This window comes from Fusarium odoratissimum, assembly GCF_000260195.1.
Source record: "Fusarium odoratissimum NRRL 54006 unplaced genomic scaffold supercont1.53, whole genome shotgun sequence".
NCBI lineage: Eukaryota > Fungi > Ascomycota > Sordariomycetes > Hypocreales > Nectriaceae > Fusarium > Fusarium odoratissimum.
Window position 1 is genome coordinate 32,172 of NW_022158733.1, and position 18,651 is coordinate 50,822.

The 18,651-nt window shown below is 47.5% G+C and overlaps 8 protein-coding genes across 9 annotated transcripts; 4 read left to right on the forward strand and 4 right to left on the reverse strand.

The window, feature by feature from the left end:
• Window positions 1-1,228: 1,228 nt before the first annotated feature.
• On the forward strand, window positions 1,229-3,267 carry FOIG_15471 (uncharacterized protein; the record flags this gene model as incomplete). Its single annotated transcript, XM_031216832.1, has 7 exons — window positions 1,229-1,292; window positions 1,347-1,531; window positions 1,579-1,660; window positions 1,727-2,200; window positions 2,250-2,839; window positions 2,891-2,994; window positions 3,048-3,267. 7 exons carry the CDS (start codon window positions 1,229-1,231, stop codon window positions 3,265-3,267), a joined length of 1,719 nt encoding a protein of 572 aa, XP_031053406.1.
• Window positions 3,268-4,059: 792 nt separating this feature from the next.
• Window positions 4,060-6,397, forward strand: FOIG_15472 (uncharacterized protein; the record flags this gene model as incomplete). The annotated part of the gene is made up of 5 exons (XM_031216833.1): window positions 4,060-4,632; window positions 4,683-4,763; window positions 4,815-5,452; window positions 5,507-5,689; window positions 5,737-6,397. 5 exons carry the CDS (start codon window positions 4,060-4,062, stop codon window positions 6,395-6,397), a joined length of 2,136 nt encoding a protein of 711 aa, XP_031053407.1.
• Window positions 6,398-8,466: 2,069 nt separating this feature from the next.
• FOIG_15473 (alcohol dehydrogenase) lies at window positions 8,467-9,732 on the reverse strand (the record flags this gene model as incomplete). The annotated part of the gene is made up of 4 exons (XM_031216834.1): window positions 8,467-8,814; window positions 8,869-9,024; window positions 9,083-9,442; window positions 9,508-9,732. The coding sequence occupies 4 exons, from the start codon at window positions 9,730-9,732 to the stop codon at window positions 8,467-8,469; spliced, it is 1,089 nt and encodes a 362-aa protein (XP_031053408.1).
• Window positions 9,733-10,288: 556 nt separating this feature from the next.
• Window positions 10,289-11,272, forward strand: FOIG_15474 (uncharacterized protein; the record flags this gene model as incomplete). The annotated part of the gene is made up of 1 exon (XM_031216835.1): window positions 10,289-11,272. The coding sequence occupies one exon, from the start codon at window positions 10,289-10,291 to the stop codon at window positions 11,270-11,272; it is 984 nt and encodes a 327-aa protein (XP_031053409.1).
• FOIG_15475 (uncharacterized protein) lies at window positions 11,221-12,645 on the reverse strand. 2 transcript variants are annotated; one of them, XM_031216836.1, is made up of 3 exons: window positions 12,292-12,645; window positions 12,160-12,240; window positions 11,221-12,104 (listed from the first exon to the last, which is right to left on the reverse strand). In XM_031216836.1, the coding sequence occupies exons 1-3, from the start codon at window positions 12,544-12,546 to the stop codon at window positions 11,352-11,354; spliced, it is 1,089 nt and encodes a 362-aa protein (XP_031053410.1). In that variant the 5' UTR covers window positions 12,547-12,645; the 3' UTR covers window positions 11,221-11,351. The 2 variants fall into 2 exon arrangements, with proteins under 2 accessions (XP_031053410.1, XP_031053411.1); XM_031216837.1 differs by having other exon boundaries at window positions 12,160-12,645.
• A 1,188-nt stretch (window positions 12,646-13,833) lies between these two features.
• FOIG_15476 (uncharacterized protein) lies at window positions 13,834-15,004 on the reverse strand. The gene is made up of 2 exons (XM_031216838.1): window positions 14,852-15,004; window positions 13,834-14,796 (listed from the first exon to the last, which is right to left on the reverse strand). Exons 1-2 carry the CDS (start codon window positions 14,906-14,908, stop codon window positions 13,966-13,968), a joined length of 888 nt encoding a protein of 295 aa, XP_031053412.1. The 5' UTR covers window positions 14,909-15,004; the 3' UTR covers window positions 13,834-13,965.
• Window positions 15,005-15,789: 785 nt separating this feature from the next.
• FOIG_15477 (uncharacterized protein) lies at window positions 15,790-16,617 on the forward strand (the record flags this gene model as incomplete). Its single annotated transcript, XM_031216839.1, has 6 exons — window positions 15,790-15,833; window positions 15,883-15,959; window positions 16,011-16,067; window positions 16,127-16,237; window positions 16,294-16,405; window positions 16,464-16,617. The coding sequence occupies 6 exons, from the start codon at window positions 15,790-15,792 to the stop codon at window positions 16,615-16,617; spliced, it is 555 nt and encodes a 184-aa protein (XP_031053413.1).
• A 640-nt stretch (window positions 16,618-17,257) lies between these two features.
• FOIG_15478 (alcohol dehydrogenase) lies at window positions 17,258-18,367 on the reverse strand (the record flags this gene model as incomplete). The annotated part of the gene is made up of 2 exons (XM_031216840.1): window positions 17,258-18,142; window positions 18,197-18,367. 2 exons carry the CDS (start codon window positions 18,365-18,367, stop codon window positions 17,258-17,260), a joined length of 1,056 nt encoding a protein of 351 aa, XP_031053414.1.
• Window positions 18,368-18,651: the final 284 nt, after the last annotated feature.

An 18,651-nucleotide genomic window follows, 5' to 3' on the forward strand; every position in this document is an offset into this window, starting at 1 on the left:
CAAACCGCTGAATCTTTAGATGAGTTATCATCATTCCACAGGGATCTTACGCATACGCTCTCTGTGCATCTTGATGACCCTGTGCACTTCCAACAAGGCAGAGATCACGCAACGATTGCTTCACAGCCAGTCAGCCCATCCAACCAATCGCTCAAGGATCATTGCTATCTAATACGACCTCTCTTACGTGCAATCTATATGGTTGTGGACGACCAGGCTCTAGCAGAGTACACCAAGCCCCTTCCTGTCCCAGAACGAGAGAATGAAAATTGGATGGCACTCCGTAGCCAGTTTCGCGTTCACCAGGTCTCGATCCATACTATTTTGCTAGTCAGGACAGGTATTTTGCTAGTCAGGACAGGGCAAGATTCGCATCTTTCTTTTACCCAATCAACCTTCTGCCTGTCTTTGATGCTGGTTTGGCATTCAACGTCAAACGTCAAGATTACCAGGATCAAGAGAAACCGGTGGTTGTACGGGTCAAGCTCGATGATGTCATTCGATTTATTTAGGATCACCTAATTATGGAAGTGAATTGCAATAAAGAGACTGCTGACTTGGCAGAGAAGTTGAGACAAGAACAAGACATGTACTGTCAGGCGTGGCTCGATAAGGTCATCGACCATGCGCAAAAGGTTGGGATCAATACAAATAACTATACTTGGCAGGCTAATCGTCGCGCTTGGCAAGGATGAATAACGAAGTTTCCGATGAAGACCAGGTCAGTCCATTCTGGGAGATGATGATCTGGTGGAAGTGCACAGGTTGATGGATGTAATAAGAGAGTCACCAAGCACCAATGGGATGGTTATCAGGACTGGCTTTAGGCAAATTATTTGCGCCGACATATCTTGACATGGAAAAGAAAAATTAGATCAATTGAGGCAAACTTGGGATAGTTTAGGTGAGTTTAGTGGATTCTATGACTAGGCATTCATCTCTTAGGATCATCGGTTGCTCGCTGGGCCGTGGTCGCGTGACGTTTCGCGACTTGGTGATAGATGCACCAAATTAAGCCGAGGCTAAATTTGTCGCCGCAATTTACCCATGGCAAACAGTAGCAACTCGTTTAGGAAGGGAAGTAGTTACAATAAGAGCTTTCAAGTCTTTTATTACTTAAATCTTATAATTTGTATCATCTATCATCTATGCAGAATATTTAACACACCATTTTAACAGCACCACTTTTACAATTCCTGTCCAGCATTATTTTCTTTGGATCTTCACCATGATTTTTACTTCTAGATATGAGATTCCCATTCCTGAGGTCGACCTCCTCACTTACATATTCGGTATGTACCTTCTCCTTGAACTTCACATCTGGTTGTCGCTAACATCATATCAAGACTTGTCGTCAGAGGAGTCGCAATCAACGTCGACAGATAAGCCTGTATATGTTGAGGCCCATGACCCGACCCAACAACTCAATAAAGTACAACTAGAGCATACGTTGAAATCCCTAGCTGCTGGATTGCGGCATGTGTTTAAGATACGAGACGGCGATGTTGTCTTGGGCTTTTGTGAGAATTCTGTCAGTGACTTCGCTCATCGCGCGTTTCCCTTGGCTAATGATTGCAGATCCTATACCCAGCGGTGATTTTTGGATCAATTGCCGCCGGGGGAATATTTACTGGAGCCAATCCGTCATACACATACTCTGGTAAGTCATCAGCAGTAACTCCGGGACCCCATCTCCGATAACCCGATCCCGTGCTAAAAATTACAGAACTGGTCAACCAGCTCACCGTCTCAGGTGCCAAATGCATCGTTACCGACAGCCCTCGACTTGAAATGGCGAAGAAAGCTGCAGTAGCTGCAGGCTTACCACCCAATTCCTTGGTCCTCATCGACTCGAAGGACAGCAGCGCGGTCGGTGGTGTTTCATCTTTTCAAAGCTTGTTAGGATACGGAACGTACTCTTGGGAGAGGATATCAGACCCCAAAGTTCTTGCTGATAAGTATGTTGCCAATGTGGCTTCTTCACACTCTACCAAACCTGACATGTCTCTTAGACCAGCAGTCCTCAATTTCAGCAGTGGCACAACCGGTCTCCCCAAAGCCTGTGAGATCACCCATCGCAACTTGGTCGCCAACGCCGAACAGAATCTGCACCTTGACCGTGTGGCGAGGAAGCGAAAGAATGACCCAACTTTTGCAGCCAACGATGTCCACTGCGCCTTTCTCCCATTTTACCATGCTAGTAGGTCACTCGCCATCCGTATGAGATATAATCTGACCAATCATCCCAGTGGGTCTTATTACTTTCTGCATCTTGAATGTGAAAAGAGGCTGCACCACCGTCGTGATGCCAAAGTTTGACTTGGAATCATTCCTCAGCACGATCCAGAACTTCAAAGTAACATACCTGATCTTTGCGCCCCCAGTGGTATCTATGCTTGTCAAGAGTCCTCTCGTTTCAAAGTACGATCTCTCCAGTGTCAAATTCCTTGTCTGTGGAGCAGCACCGCTCCAGGCCGATGTGGAGAAGCGACTTGAGGCACTCTTCAGCAAGACCGGCGCTCGCAGCCGTCAAGGATGGGGTATGAGCGAGGCTACCATGTCGATTTCTATCTTTGGACCTGATGAGTTTGATCCGTCTCATGGGAGCGTCGGATACCTGGTGGCCAATATGCAGCTTCAGATTATCGATGAGAATGGCAAAGCTCTTGGCTACGATGAGGAGGGAGAGGCTATACTTCGCGGACCGAATATGTTCAAGGGCTACTACAAGAACCCTGCTGCTACCAAGGAGGCTTTCACTGATGATGGCTGGGTCAAGACTGGGGACATTGTCAAGATCGATAAGACTGGGTTGGTCACCATTGTTGATCGCAAAAAGGTTTGTGTCGGCAGATACTCGCTCATGACGCCCGCTGACTGTGAATACCAGGAACTCATCAAGGTCAAGGGATTCCAGGTCGCACCATCAGAACTGGAAGGTCATCTTTTAGAACACGAAGGTGTCTTAGACTGTGCAGTCATTCGGGTTCTACGGTATGAAAACACCCTTCCGTGGTAATTAAAACCCACTAACTGCGATTCAACAGAGACGGACGAGAACATCCTCAGGCTCACGTCGTGCGAAAGAGGCCAGATGCGACAGCCGAGTCAATCCTGTCATTCATGGACAAGCGTTTGTCTCCGGTCAAGCGAATCACGGGCGGTATCGTATTCACCGATGCTATTCCCAAGTCCAGGTCTGGCAAGATTCTTCGACGATTGATCAAGGATGGCTTTGCTAGCAAGGACCCTAGTCCTCGTCTATGATGGGGTACACGTCAATTGGCGGTGAACTTGTCCTGATTGGGACATTTTCGGTGGAAATTTCACCCTCGGCAGAAATTTTGAGCCGACGGGGATGGTTGGTTTTAGGCGATTGGTCTGTAGTTGGAGCGTGACACTAGATGCAGGTCGCCAAGATTGAGTGTTGCATCGATCAGCAATTTGTTCCCTTTTCTTTTACAAGTCAGTCCGGAGATTCCGGTGGTGAAGTTTATTCTCAAACTAGTGATATACTGCCAGCTTTTACTGGTCGAGGGAGGCATTCAACCTGGAGGGCTGTGCATCAAGAAGACATATGTCCTTCAATAAAGGGAACAGTTTGGCTTCATCGAGTTAGAGCGATGCATTAATGCTGAAGTATACTTTGCTTTCTTGCAGCCGGTTCAACTTCCCCAGATTGACCCCGCGAAATGCCACCCCACGTTTAAACTCTCCAGCCGGCCGGGTCCTCTTCTCTGCTTCACCCAGTTCAACTTTATCATCACGTCTTCGTCCACTGTGCCAATTGTAACCCAACAATGCAGAAATCGGAGACCCCGAAATCAGTGCCGGCACGAAGGCGAGCCTCCAAAGCTTGTATGAACTGTCGCGTCAGAAAGGTTCGCTGCGATGTTGTCCGTAACCCGCAACGGTGTACAAACTGCGCACTTGACGATACCGAATGCACCGTCATAGCACGGAGGGCCAAATAGTGAGTTCATTCTTCCAGTGATATGGCCAAGTATTGACCGAATAAGCCGCAAAAGACCATCAGTTATACCCGAGAGACCAAAACCCATGGTGTTTCGAAATAGCTTTCAAAAGCAACAAGAAAGCAAAGATGCTGCAGTCACCAGTCCCATCTCTCCGCATTATTTGGATCAAGCGTCTTTGCTCTTCAAGAGTCCATCAGACCACAGCCCTGAGAGCCCATCAACGTGCTTCGAGACAATTGAGGACTTGACAGCTACAGGATGCACTGAGAAGGTAAATCAGCAGCCAGTGATTCCAAGCGAGTTATATCATGGTCTTGAGCCTTATGAAGCGCCAGATAGCACGAAATCACGTCAAATCACAGGGCCCAACACCAGATCACATATTACATACTCCTATTACCCATTCCTTACCTTTGACATGTCCGGCCTGGAGCCCGACGATGTTCACTATCTTGAGTCTCGCAGCTGTTTGAGTGTTCCTACTCCCGACGCCCTGGATGACTTCATTCGAGAGTATTTTCTGCACGTGCATCCTGGTCTTCCTCTGTTGGACGAGGCCCAGTTTTGGGCTGTTTACTCTGGTGACAAGGAGCCGTGTGGAGAGCCAACTATCTCACTATTCTTGTTCCAGGCAATGCTATTCGCTTCATGCAGTGTAGGTGATCTCGAGCCGCGTTCATTATGATTGTGGCTAACTATTATCAGTTCGTCCCTTTCTCGACGTTGAAATGTCTTGGGTTCACTTCCAGGCGCAATGCTAGAGAGAAATACTATCGTCGGGCCAAGGTAACTTTGTTTGCACTCAAGGTCTGGATCTTAAGCCTGACTTCTCTATAGCTTCTACTGGACATCTGCTCTGGCAGGTACCTCGTATCTAATGCACAAGGGGCATTACTACTAACCTACTACGCCACCACACGAGACCGAGCGCGTACAAACTCCATCTTGCTTGCAACAGCTATTCAGCTTGCGCAGTGTGCAGGAGCCGATCAGTTTCACAAAAGGCCAGATCAAGACTCGGATATGACCAATAGACTGAAGCGTCTTTGGTGGTGTTGCATAGTGCGAGATAGGATACTGCCCCTCGGTGTTCGGAGACAGTTGCATATTACTTCGATAAATTCAGCTCTGGATCACTTGACGGAACAAGACTTTTCGAAAGAGATTCAAGAGTCACAAGTATACTCAGCGCAGACTAAGCGGAGTCTAGTTTATCTTTTTATCAGCCTTTGCGAGCTGGCAGTTCCATTCACAAGTGTGATTCAGACGGTTTATGGGACGGGACAGTCAGCTGCAGATGCCATTTCTACAATGATCGAGAACCAGAAACAGATCGAAGAGTCTATCAAGTTTTGCGAGATCGGTCTAAATGCCTGGTTTGATAAGGCGACTATTCAGTTCCCTACCCCTGCTGGGATCATAAATCCTGAGAAGTCGCTCGTTCTGTACACGAATTTAATGTACATATACTATTAGTGAGTTACCTACTCCAGCCCGGTGTTGATTTCTGACCATTCCCTTCTGTCAAGCTCCGCCCGCGTCGCGCTATATCAATATGAGGCATTCGTCGTTAGTCTTACTTCGCCAGGAGCCGGTATGGACGACAAGTTACACCAGACGCGGCTCCAGCTGGAAGATGCTACACTAGGAATTACAGACAACCTGAAGGAACTAGTTCAACTCAAAGTCGCCAAGTTTCTTCCAGTTAGCATGTAAGTCGAGACGTTTCCTCACCGCCAGCCGGACTGACACCTATCAGCATTGCGTTTGCAGCGCTGCCTCTGGTGTTGCATATTCTGGATGTCAAACTTGCAAAGTTACCATTACAGACAGCCCGGAAACAAGGTAGACTCAATATATATATGGAAGCGATGAAGGGACTGCAGAACCTTTATGATGGTGTTGACGACGTCTGGACTTTCATCCGTGGTGCTATCGACTCTGCAACTTCTGGGACCTTGGATACAGCTGATGCCAGCTACAATAGCGCCATTTGTTCTAAAGTATCTGTTTCTATCCAGGCCGCTGATAATTGGGGTAAATTCCTATTACAGGAACCTATTCTCTACTTCCGTCTCTCGCGGACGATTGATCTCTCATTGGCTGTTGGATGTTATGCAGAGGACTCTTCGCTCAGTCTATTACTGACCACAGCACAGTTTTCAAGTCCGAGCCACATCTTCGTCGGTGCTGACGTTCCTGCTGAAAGCCAGACCTCTGCTATTGGTTGTGATAAAGCATCTATAGACGAGAAAGGTAACACAGAGATTGAAGACATCTGTGCTGAAATGAGGTCCGACAAATTTGATGAAATTGGGGACTTGGATGGATATGACCTTGAGTTGGAATCTTTCCAGACACTTGAGTTCCTGGATATGTTTGAGTTGGACTTGGAAGATGGATTAAACAGCGAGAGATGAAGTTGGGTTGAAATACCGTTTAGTCATTCTGAATGCAGTCGTTGGCTCTTCTTTCATGTCAGAAGGACTTTTCTTGATTAATCGAGTCACAGCTTCCCGCAGTAAGATACTAGAATCAATAACTACAGACTATTAATAAGTCAATTACAGTATTTCAGTAACACGTATTGCTTCGATTGAAGATATTGGCTTGCTTGCTGGTTCGCAGTAATTCGTTGAACGAGAGGTACAGGGTGACTGGCCGTCGTCGGCGCGGTGGGTACTGATAAGATAAGCGAGCGAGTGCTCCAGGTCAGCTGTCTGATTGCTTAGAAAGCTGACATAGTTAAACTAATATCACTCAACAATCGCTCTGGTTGAATGTAGATGAGCCTTGGATTTAATATCTGCATCCCACATAGACCTTTGTTAACCATCAGTCCCCTCCCACAACCGATCATCCGCACCTTTTGCAAGTCGCAATGGTCGGTGTCCCGACAAGCAAAGGATGTCTCCTCTGTCTCCAGCGAAGCGTCAAGGTATGAACAGGTCTCACAGTTCACTTTTCCAGTGCAAGCACTAAGCTTAGCGACAGTGTGACGAAGAAAGGCCGAGCTGTGCCCAGTGCAGAAGAGGCGGGCGGACTTGTCCTGGCTATGTGCGCGAGATGAAGTTTGTTGATGAAGGGCCTAAAGTCCGGCGCTCGAGACGCAAAGATCAACCGGGGCAGGTGTCCAAAGGCAATGGTAGGCATAATGGTGGTCCGATTCATCATCATCAAAAAACAAACCCTGATGTTAGGCTGGGCCAACCAAGCACCTTTAAAGCTGAACGCGACCAAGTACTATCTTCATTCGTCTCCGACATGTTTCCGCTTGGATCCTCCACGGCACAAATCTCATTTCTCGGCAGCTGGCTATGGCATCTTCCACCCCGCTTAGGCAGCAGTGCAGTTCTAGATCATGCTGCATTGTCAGTAGCCTGGGCTTATTTCGCGAAGGTATATGGAGATTCCCTCGCATTGCGGAATGCGGAACTCTCGTATCTATGCGCTGTGAGAAGTCTGGCTTCGGCTCTTGATGATGCGAAAGAGCAACTTAGCTCGAATGTGCTCTGTGCAACAGTCCTTCTTGGGCATTTCGAGGTACGTTCCACCACTGTATCTGGTCTTCAGACTCTTGAGCTTACTTTGCAAATTTAAAGACTTTTGTCAATGTCAGTTATGCGTGGATACGACATGCCGGGGGAGCCGCTCGACTTATGCAGCTTCGAGGCGCCGAAAGGTGTTATGAGTCTGCGTTCGATTACTCGATGTTTCTTGCATGTCGCGGGGCAATTGTTGGTCTGCCCCCTGCAACCTACAGTACAAATACTCATAGCTTCTTAGATATCCGAAGCTTTGGCGTCTGGACAGCCGTGCATTTTGGAGTCCGAAATCTGGCAGAAGATCCCAGACGGTCTGATCGAGTTTCCGCTGTTGCCAGCATCACCGAATATGTATCATCGGATCTTCAGTTACTTTGCACTTATTCCAGGGCTGCAGAGTAGGACAAGTCGTTGTAACAAGTCCACTTTGGATGCGACACGAAATTCTCTTCTTTCAACTGCACAGCGGCTTCAACAAGACATGCGACAATGGTATCAAGAGTATACAACCCAAGACAGCAATTTGAGAAAGCCTCGTGCTATCTCACCCGTTTTAGAAGGCTACCCATTACAGTCACAGTACGCCTACCACGATGTAATGTCAGCGACAATAATCACTGCATATTATGCATACCTGATCGTTCTCAATCAATCAATGGCTCTTTTGGATACTTGTGACAGAGAGACCTCGGAGAACCAAGACTTCGCGACCGCAATTTGTATGTCTGTGGATTACTGCCTGCACGCTGGATACTGCGGCACACAGACTATGAGGTTCGCTCTACCTATTGCTCACTCGGTATTATGTCGCCATCATCAATGGACCAAGAAATGGATAGACAAATTCGATGCAATAATGGAGGCAACGATGATTCAGCCACTGTACTCTTAGACTTGGTCTATCTATGTATAACTTGGTAATAAGAACGGCGTTTCACAATTATCTAATATCCAGTAACGGGCTTCGGCCGGTAAGCTGACTCAAGCTTGGCAACCTCATCATCCGTCAACGTGATATTAGCAGCCAACACCGCTTCATCGATACGTTCCTTGCTATTCAAGCCGATGATCGGATTGACTCCCTTATGCAGACACCATGCCGTCGCAATTACTGCCATTGGAAGTCCCCTTGCCTTAGCAACCTCTTCAACCATGTCAACAGTTGCCTTGTCTGCTTCGCTCTCTCTATCGTAGAGTCGACTGAGTGTTTGGTCATGCTGCGTCCGTAATGAGGTCTTTTCGTCCAGACCGTTCCAGGGACGAGCGAGGACACCTCGTGCGTTAGGAGACCACTGCAATAAACATGAACAACTCGATACGGTAGGCACTTGAGAATTGGGACTTACAGGAATGCATCCAACGCCTGCGTCTTTGCAGTATGGCATCATCTCTCTCTCTTCCTCTCGGTAAAGAAGGTTGTAATAGTTCTGCATAGAAATGAACTTATGCCAACCATTTTTCTCTGCCACGTTCTGCAGGGCTTGGAATTCCCATGCAGGCATCTTTGGTCACAAATATTAGCTACCATGGATCAATTGAGAATGACTATGCTTGACTTACAGAGCTAGCTCCAATATATCGTGCCAATCCCAACTCCACCACATCGTTGAGTGCTTTCATAATCTCCTCCCGCGGGACATCTGGATCCATACGCTGGATCTGCAGAACGTCGATGTAAGTACCCAGCCTTTTGACACTAGCTTGTACTGCATCAAAGATATGCTTACGCGACAGTCCAGCTCTATTCACCATCTCCCCATCATTGATGGAAGCAGCAAAGACAGAGAGCTGTGGTTCGCCTGGGACACTGGTGGCGAAGCGGCACTTGGTCATGATGACAACGCGTTCGCGGGGAATATTGTACACTGCAAGCGCTTTGGCAATTATTTCTTCGGAGACGCCGTTCGAATAAAGATCAGCCTGAAGAATGGTTAGCCGTGATCAAGGCTCAAGGCCACATTGTTAAGTCGAAGGGGCTAACTTACAGTGTCCCAAGTGTTAATGCCAGCTTTGAAGGCGTGTTCGAGGAGGGGCAGAGCTTCGTCTTCCTCGAGAACCCACTTGAGCCAATCTCTACTTCCATAAGACATGGCTCCCAGAATGACCTTGGAAATCTTCAAGCCAGAGCGACCAAGTCTGTTGTAACCCATGAGTGTTGCTTGGGGTTGAATGAGAAGGTCTTTGACATAACCATGCTGAGAAGAAGACATGATGAGAAAGTAAAAGTGGTGTGCTGACAACGTGAGTTTGTGGCTGTTATTTCTTCAGATTTAGCACTTCTCAAGCAATTCCATAGACCTTTTATAACCTGCAATCTTATCCTGATGAATTCGTGATCCGCCATCCGCTCACAAGCTGACTGGCAGTCTGACTGACGGCAGGGATCCAAGACATTGCCCGCTAAGCCCAGAATGGCTCGATGTTACGAGTAAAGCTAATCCGCTTCAGGCTACATGATCCGAACTAAGCCCAATATGGCTCCAAGCCACGAACTTTAGGGCCGGCTTTCGGCTTACCAACAACAATGAACCCATTGCTGACTATAGTTGAGCTTTGATGTTGTCGCGAGGTGGAACATGGCGGAGGCTACAGTTGCGGAGTTTGAAGTATAGTATATGAGCCAACATGTAATGAGATAATAGAATGGGAAGTTAGGATATAAAGTCACCGAGAGCAGGCCAAGTACAACAAAATCACCAGCTCTCAGTCTACCAGCAAATCCGACTCTCTTGGGCTTTAATCTTGTTAATATTTCTCACTATCATAATGGTATCCTTAACCGAAGGCCAGAAAGCGACTCTGAGTCCTGAAGCAGTCGAATTTCTTACCAAAATCCGCCATCCTCCACTAGCAAATACACTCTCATCCTTCATAACATCACCATGTCGAGTCCCCGGTCTACGCCAGGGCTTTGAAGAGAAGACAGCTCCTGGTGAATCTCAACTTATTGAGAAACACAAACTTCAGATCGCCGAGACTCTCATCGCTGGCATTTCTGTTGTCATCATTGAACCGCCAGTCATCAAGCCTGAGAAACAAAAGAAAATACTGTTCAATGTCTTTGGCGGAGCGTTCATCATGGGGAGCCCCAGAGACAGAGCTGCACTGACTATGGCGATTGAACTTGGTGTTCGTGTCTACTCGATTGACTACACCAAATCTCCAGAGGTCAAGTATCCTGAAGCTCGGGATCAGTGTCTCGCTGTATACCGCGAGCTCGTCCAAAACGGCCCTTCAGGCGGCGCTCCTGTTGATCCATCCAATATTCACGCTATGGGATGCTCTTCGGGTGCGCAGATACTCGTCTCGATGCTTCTTGTAGCGAGACAACAAGGTCTTCCGATGCCTTCTGCTGGAATGTATCTTTGCACGCCTGCTCTCGACTTGAGTGGAGCTGGTGATTCTATGGTCTTCAACTCTTTGGGGCGCGACATCATGCCTGTTAGTCTTCTCACTGGCATGGTATCACAGAACTATGCTCCCGAAGGAATCAATGTGACGGATCCTCTTTACTCACCTATTTACGCTAACTATGACTCGTCGTTTCCGCCAACGGTTATCACAGTCGGGACGCGAGACTTTGCGCTTAGCCATGGGATACGGTTCTATTGGAAGCTGAGGGAAGCTGGGGTCAAGGTGGAGCTGCTGGTCGCTGAGGGAATGTGGCATGGCTTCAATTGGGATCCGGTGATCCCGGAGTCAATCAGGGCTCGTGCTGCAGTTATTAAATTCCTGGAAGGCGCACGATAGCATTTTGAGAGATAACTATATGCTATAGCGATGCCTATATCCTCTATAATATCTAGCAAATACTGCCCTGAGTCTCTTTCTAGTGGTTTTCGTGCTCATGCAGGATTCCACATTCCTGATCCTTCAAACGATCATAATCCTCATAGAATCCAGTCCACATAACTCGATCAGCGCATTTAGGCCTGTCATCCCTGCTAGGTTCATTCTTTGGGCAGTCAGGAAGCGCATCGCTCCACTGCTTCGCTGTGCGATGTTTCCATGGCTTCGGCAATGGCCAGTCGCTAAAGTGTACAAGAGATGCCCTCGATACCTCAGCCATGGCATTCCACTCCTCGTCTTCATCAGGCGCCAAGTACTGGGAGTGATTCTTTGCACGAAACTCGCCCGTGAGTAGCGCGAGACGTCGATGCGGAAGAATCATGGCTGAGTCCCGGAACATATGGTTAATAACCTCCATGTCGAATTCACCGGATTGCAACGCCTCTTTGATGATTTTGTCATAGCGGGCTTTGCTCGGCTCAAGGAGCATTACGTGGGAGCCGAGGACCTGTTTGGCGATATCGGTGTCTTTTTCATTAAGCCAGTACGCTCGCGGCACGGCGAGGGGGGCCATGGGGCTGAGAAAGTAGTGGTCCATGGTGTTTAAGACCAGAGAGTCGGAGTCGAAGGCAAGAATGCGGGTCCACTCAGTAAGCGAGAATGACTGAAACTTTGTGAGGCTATCTCGCCAAGTTGCGTCGCCCTTCGAGGTTGAAATCACGTCCATGGGCCGTAGATGAATGTGAGGATGCTTGCTGCGAATATTATCAATGGCCTTTGCTTGTTCGGATGTCTACAGTATGTGTTAGCAGGAGCCAATAGAACCGACCGCAGACATAATCCTATACCCCTTCAGACCAATCTTTCGGGAAGATCAAGACCAAGTCATGGCTAGCTCCGTACATGCGGAGAAGAGAAAAGTTGATAATCTAAAATCAGAATGAGCTCAGCCTTCATGCCTATTCTGTGATAGCTCGTACTGCATTGCATAAGTAATCGAGGTTTGTTGCATACTGCGCATACGCAAATTTTGGCTCAAGTTGTTCGGTGGTCCATGAAGGCTTCTGCTGTAGCAGCGGGAACCATGTCTTGCTTTCCGAATTTGAGGACGGCGGGTTGGCGGGATCAAAATGACGCGAAGGGATTAACAATGCAATGCTCACGACCAAGATAACGCTAGTGATAATGCATCCGATGATAATTCGCAGCAGCCTTGGAGGCAAATTGAGCTGCATCGTTGAATCGAACTTCCGGGTCACGTTGGAATTGAAATGCTGAGGAAGTAGAGTTAAGGACAAGCATGGCCAACCTTATCTTCATAAGGTGCCTCCCCTCTTTTTTGAACATCGTATACCGATAATTTTCTGACCCCTGAGCCTTTCTAATTATAGCCGCACTATTTCGGCCCAAGAAATCCGCCTATGAAGAGGGACCTCTTTCCAAAAAGGACGCGTGTCGATGTTAACATTACGTAACGCCAGCCAATTTCTTATCACACTCGAAAGCAATGACATGTCACAGTTCTGCTTGTGATAGCGTAAGGCTTAACCGTTCTGGGGAGTTTCTATTCAACCAGTTAGTTTATAAGAGGATTATAAGCAGGTTGGGCTTGCCTCTGATTGTGTTAGGATATCTCAGCTTGCTGGATTAAAAGGAGATCCGGCTGTGAAGTGATGATGATTTTGTCAAGCTTTAGCCAGGCCCTGTCCGCATACTATGCTCTGCGTGGTGAATGTAGACTCTTAGTCGCAGGTCTTGACTGCAAATGACACATACACTCACAAATTTGATTACATAATATTAGAACAGATTATGCGATATCATGTTCTCAGAAAGAAGTGTGCTTCAGTTTCTACCAATGAAGTACTTTTCTAACCATCCAGACAGATGTGAATCCCAATCACTCATACAGTGCTTCCCTCTGATACCACCAGGGTTCTCAGATGGCCTGTAATAATGTTGTAGTATCTAGTACATAGAAATCCACGCGCAATGATGACCTTTGCCGGCTTATTATCCGTGTGTTTGGTGATGGGAGGTCGGGAACTGTACCAGTCTTGCACCTCGCGGTCTAGAGTCTCGGCTTCCTTGATGCTGATCCGGATAGAGTGTGCACACCGGTGTAGGAGATGATTGCCGATATGACAGAATTGAAACGCTGGTTGTAAGAGAGGCTGCATCATAGTCTTCGGGATTAAGGGCAGGGGTTAGGGTAGTGTTCCAGGTGCTGGTATGCCGCCGTCTACATGTTGGGCGAGCAAAAGTCAAGCTAGCCCATGTATCAAGGTAGTACCACGTTCGCCGTCGGGTTTTAGGCCAGGTTGAGTGGCATTGCCTCCTGTCTATATCTTAATAATCCATAAAGGCTGAGGACTCTCGATGAAAGCCTAGCTTTGTGGCCAGGTAAAAACATAGAAGCATATAACTATGTATAGACTATCCATTCCAGGCAGTACAAGGATAAAAGCCATCCTCACTACTCTAGCCACTAGAACAAAGGAGACGATCCGTGACGCCAATATTCTGTGTCTGCGCAAACGCTCTTCATCACTATTGCAACTGGACTGAGGCAATATGTAGATCATCATGCTACAAAGACAGTGACCGATCCGGAACAGATAAAGACAGGCCCACCACGCAACTGAATGTTGATCCTACAGTTTCGACTGAGCTTCTTTGTCGTTCCAGTCAGGTAACTTCAAGACTCTCTTAGCATTCCCCCCTATGAAGTCATCTAGTACTTCTTCTTTCAATCCCCCCTTCCCGTTCTTCCCGTGGCCTTTGTGTACATTGTTCACACAGTCTTTCCAGGTCAGCTGCGGAAAGTTGGTTCCGAACATGACTTTCTTCCGACCCGTAGTGTTTGCAAATGTGATAAACGCTGGGTCGTAGTACTTGGGTGACCAAGCGCTTGTATCGATGTAGACGTTAGGGTGCTTCCATGCCACAGAAACCATCTCAGCAGCCCAAGGATAGCCGAGATGGCCACAAATGATCTTCAAATCTGGGAACTTGAGTGCTATTTCGTCGATATAAGGAATCGGTCTTCCTACTTCGCTTGGGCAAAGCGGTCCTGTGTGACCGACCTGTGTGAGGAACGGAACGTCAAGCTCGATGCACTTGACGAACAGTGGCCAATAATGCGCATCGGTCGGGGGAAGGTTCCATAGCCACGGCACAACCCGAAGACCCTTGAAGCCTTCTTTCCTAACGTAGTGATCTAGATCCTTTACCGCAGACACGGGATCGTGCAGATCGACCGACACAAGGCCGAAAATGCGGTTGGGGAAAGCTCGAGTATACTCGGCAATTTCCTCGTTAGACGCGATGACGGAACCTGGCCTGTTCCAGGCCGATAGGCATATCTGCGATACGCCAGCTTCATCCATCAGAGCGATGATCTGCTCTGGAGAGAGCTTTTTGGAGAACAGCGCAGGGTCCGCATGGCTTTGTTTAAAAAGGCGCTCCGTCTCTGGAATCCGATTCTACCTCGTGGTTAAGCTCCCGGTATGTTGGATCATGTCTGGGATAGCGACATACGTGGGTTGGGTTGGCCCATACATCTACAACCAGAGGGAAAGATTTATTAGCTGGCATGGCGGAGGATTGAAACAATCTCTTGAAGATATGCAAAACGCAATGTAGTTATGTGTTAGAGATCCAAGATGACCTTTCGAAGACAGTCAGAGTCCCTTATATTCATCGCAGATCTGGTTAAGGCTTGTGATCTTGAGTCGTATGCCGAGGTACCACTGCCCGGCAAGATGTGGGTCCATGGATTCCGACGCCCCTCGGATGCTAAAGTCCAAAGTGATTAGTATATCATCGGTCGAGTCATGGACTAGCATTACGAAAGATTTACTTCTGATCTCTATCGGAATTTAAAGAACCCGCAATGTAATAGTCGTGCCAGCTTGCTGGTTCCTCTCAGGATGCAACTCTCGTATCCGAGTTATGTATGTACAGCACGTTCTTAGCCTGGCATGAGTACAATAAGTTTAAACAAATCTAGAAGTATCAATAATCGAGGTTAGGTAGAACAAGATGCTATCATATTGCAGCTTAAATACTGCAACTTTACCCTTGTCGCCCGAGCCGCGATTCGAGCATATGTATTACAATTATTACATCCTATTGTAGGTAGTGACCGTAATGTAAACCTAAACTATATAGCTAATCCGAGTAACGGAGCTAAGCACGGAATTATTATAAATTATATACACTATGACTTAAAAAGCGCCGAAACCTTTCGGGATTTTACTCATTAGTACAACACATATATTCAGGCATCTCCGTATTAATAAGGGTCTAGTTCTTATATAACACGTAATCAATTCACATCATCTTGTATATATTATACAATACCCTGAATCAGCCGCTTCCTGGTAAAGTTAGAGTTATCTTCCGCAAAGGATCTGTAGCACCTGTTGTCCATTAGAAAACCTGGCCTACATTACTTCGGCATAGACTCTATCACCATGTCTATCTCGCCGGCTGTCCAGAGCCTGCTAGATCGGAACAAGTATGATACATGCTCATAGAAGAAGGTGAATAACACTAAGACAAACTAGGGCGATTGTGCCGCAATTCCAGCCGCTGAATCTTTCCCTGGCTGCGGGGACAAAGCCTCTTCCGATGGTAGCTGTTGGTATGTTGCATCTTTACGTCAACGACCTCATGAACTTACTTATTTTACCAGTTAGTTGTACTGACCCTCGTGGTCTGCCAGAAAAGATATTTGGCGTCACGTCGAACGGTGAGCACACCAAACCATAGCCCCTTTTTTAACTGGCCTAGTCTAAGTGTAAGCCATAGAAGTCTTCATGCTTCGTGCTAACGGCGGCCGAATCGAAACTGTCTTCAACGACATGTTGGCATTGGATCACTTCTTTGGTGTGACAGATATCGTTATCTTGCACCATACCGGTTTGCGAGCCCCTAACAATTATATATAACTTTTCATAATCCTGACACCGATCTAGATTGCGGTTTCAGCCACATGACGCAGTCGAATATCCATGCCGACCTCCAACGTCGGTTTCCCGAGGCTGATCCGGCGTATATCGACTCGCTGCCCTTCCGCACTATTGATAGGTATGCCCAGCTGCCTCTGTCCCGATCAGCAGTATTACTAACTGCAACATTCTTGCAGTTTGGAGCAAAGTGTTCGAGACGACATTCAATTTATTCACAATTCGGTTCTCGTAGCGAAGGAACTGAAGGACCGAACCGTTGGTTTCATAGTTGACATCAACACTGGGCAACTTACTCAAGTCCAAGGAAGAGTTGCCTATGCGGCACAGTAGAATTTGTTTAGGATAGATAGGCTAAATAAGATAAACAAGCTGGTTATGACATCTAGTTTCAAGCTGGACGGGGTAAATGGATCTTCGCAAGTGCTCCTGTAGTTGGTTCACACCAACACCTTCGGCAGATGCTTGATGTTTATAAATTAGTTAATTCGGTCTTAGTCACGCTACAACTTATTAAGAATGGCTCTCGTAGTGTCACTGACTGGTTCTAGAAATTAAGTAAATTCCTTGTTGTATGCTGACGTTACTTATTTGCCCCCTCTTTCTTAAGTAAAGAAAGACTGCCGAAAGGGGACTGCTTATCGGATGGCTCAGGATTCTTAGCTCGCATTGTTAAACTACGCAATAGCTTGAAGAGATTAAGGCTATGCCTCGCCTTCTGCCACTTTCATCATCTCCATGGCCAGGTCATCTAATGGCTAGCAGGCTTCTGGCGCACTATTCTTAAGAACAAACACAGAGTCATTTCACTGTCAGCTAAAGGGGTCAACTCCTACTCGTTTCGTAGTCTACCTCATAGTCATAACCACAATAGAACCGTTGACAATAAGATCCAAGTGCATGTATGGAGTGATTATCTTCGTGACGTTGCTGTAGTACTTTGACCTATAAATCTATTGGTATACAAAGTCCCTCAGTTTCCAATCTTAACGACAACCTTGCCAAAGTTCTTCCTATCCCACTGGTACTGGTAAGCCTCCTTGACCTCCTCAAAAGAAAAGATCTTGCTTTCAACTACCGGCTTCATCTTGATCGAGTCAATAGCACGGTTCATCTCTTCAAACTGCACCTTCGACCCGACAAAGATACCACGAACAATGCACAGATGATTGAGAGCTTCCATCAAGGCCGGCTGCTTATCTGATGACGTGAGGAACCCAATGATGGTGATGACGCCGCCGAGCTTGATACCCTTGAGTGACTGCGCAATGCTGGCTGCGCCGCCAATTTCAAGAATATGGTCAAAGCCCAGACCCTTTGGAGTCAGTGCCCGTGCGGCTTCGCCCCAGTTGGGCGTATCGCGGTAGTTGATAACGTGAGAAGCTCCCAGCTTCTTAAGAGCGTTGACCTTGTCGTTTGAAGACGTAGTGGCGACAACGGTAGCTCCAGCAGCGATGGCGAACTGGATGGCTGCGAGACTCACACCGCCGGTACCTTGGGTAAGAACCCAGTCACCAGCCCTGACTGCCTTGGACTGCAGTCCATAGAGAGCATTCCAAGCCGTCAGAGGAGCGCAAGTCAAGGTGCTAGCTTCAATGGCGCTCAGGGATTGCGGTGCCTGAACAAGACCGTGTTCCGGGAAGACGCCGTAGTTGCGCAGTGTGCCGTCGATAGCGCCTCCAAGACCACTTCCGGCTCCGTCGGGGGTGATGTCGCCCGCTTGGTGAAGTTCGTTGAAGAGCGTGCATACTCTATCGCCCTTGGAGATGCTAGTGACCTTAGGGCCAACCGCCACGGCAATACCAGAGGAATCTGAGCCAGGGACGACGGGCAGGCTCATGGCGAAAGGATAAAGGCCCTACAGAAAGGTCAATGAGAGTGTTCTAGTTCAATAGTAGGCCCTTTGACTTACCCTTGGGATGGCAAGCTCTCTGTAGTTGAGAGACACAGCCTCAATCTGAACCAGGACATCATGGTCGCCAAGCTTGGGAAGAGGGACACTTTTCTTCAGCTCCAATCCATCGAAGCTGTTGGGGTCAATTTCGCGAATAGACCAAGCTCTGGTGGTGGTAGGAGCAGCCATTGTGATTTCTTGGAATGCAACGTTATTGAGAAAAGAATTGGGAGGATCAAGATGATTTGCTTGTTTGTTTCTTTAGAGGAAGACAAGACCTTTAGAGACGACCAGACTGTCTTATTTAGACAATCTGTTCTTGGAAAATACAGGAGTATTGTTTATATTGAGTCTGATGGTATGATTCGCCAGTAAGCTTATTCGAAGCCCTTCACGTTTCTGACTCTACTTAGTAATACCGTACATACGGCCAATGTCGGACGCTACGGACAACCCCTGCTGGATATGCTTCT

Excerpts from the sequence above, each read along its gene's own strand:
- FOIG_15475 (XM_031216836.1), bottom strand. The coding sequence starts at position 12,546 with ATGCAGCTCAATTTGCCTCCAAGGCTGCTGCGAATTATCATCGGATGC. Across the intron at positions 12,241-12,291 it reads TCGATTACTTATGCAATGCA|ATTATCAACTTTTCTCTTCT; the intron begins GTACGAGCTATC and ends TTCTGATTTTAG. Across the intron at positions 12,105-12,159 it reads CGAAAGATTGGTCTGAAGGG|ACATCCGAACAAGCAAAGGC; the intron begins GTATAGGATTAT and ends CACATACTGTAG.
- FOIG_15476 (XM_031216838.1), bottom strand. The coding sequence starts at position 14,908 with ATGCCAGCTAATAAATCTTTCCCTCTGGTTGTAGATGTATGGGCCAAC. Across the intron at positions 14,797-14,851 it reads TATGGGCCAACCCAACCCAC|AATCGGATTCCAGAGACGGA; the intron begins GTATGTCGCTAT and ends ACCACGAGGTAG.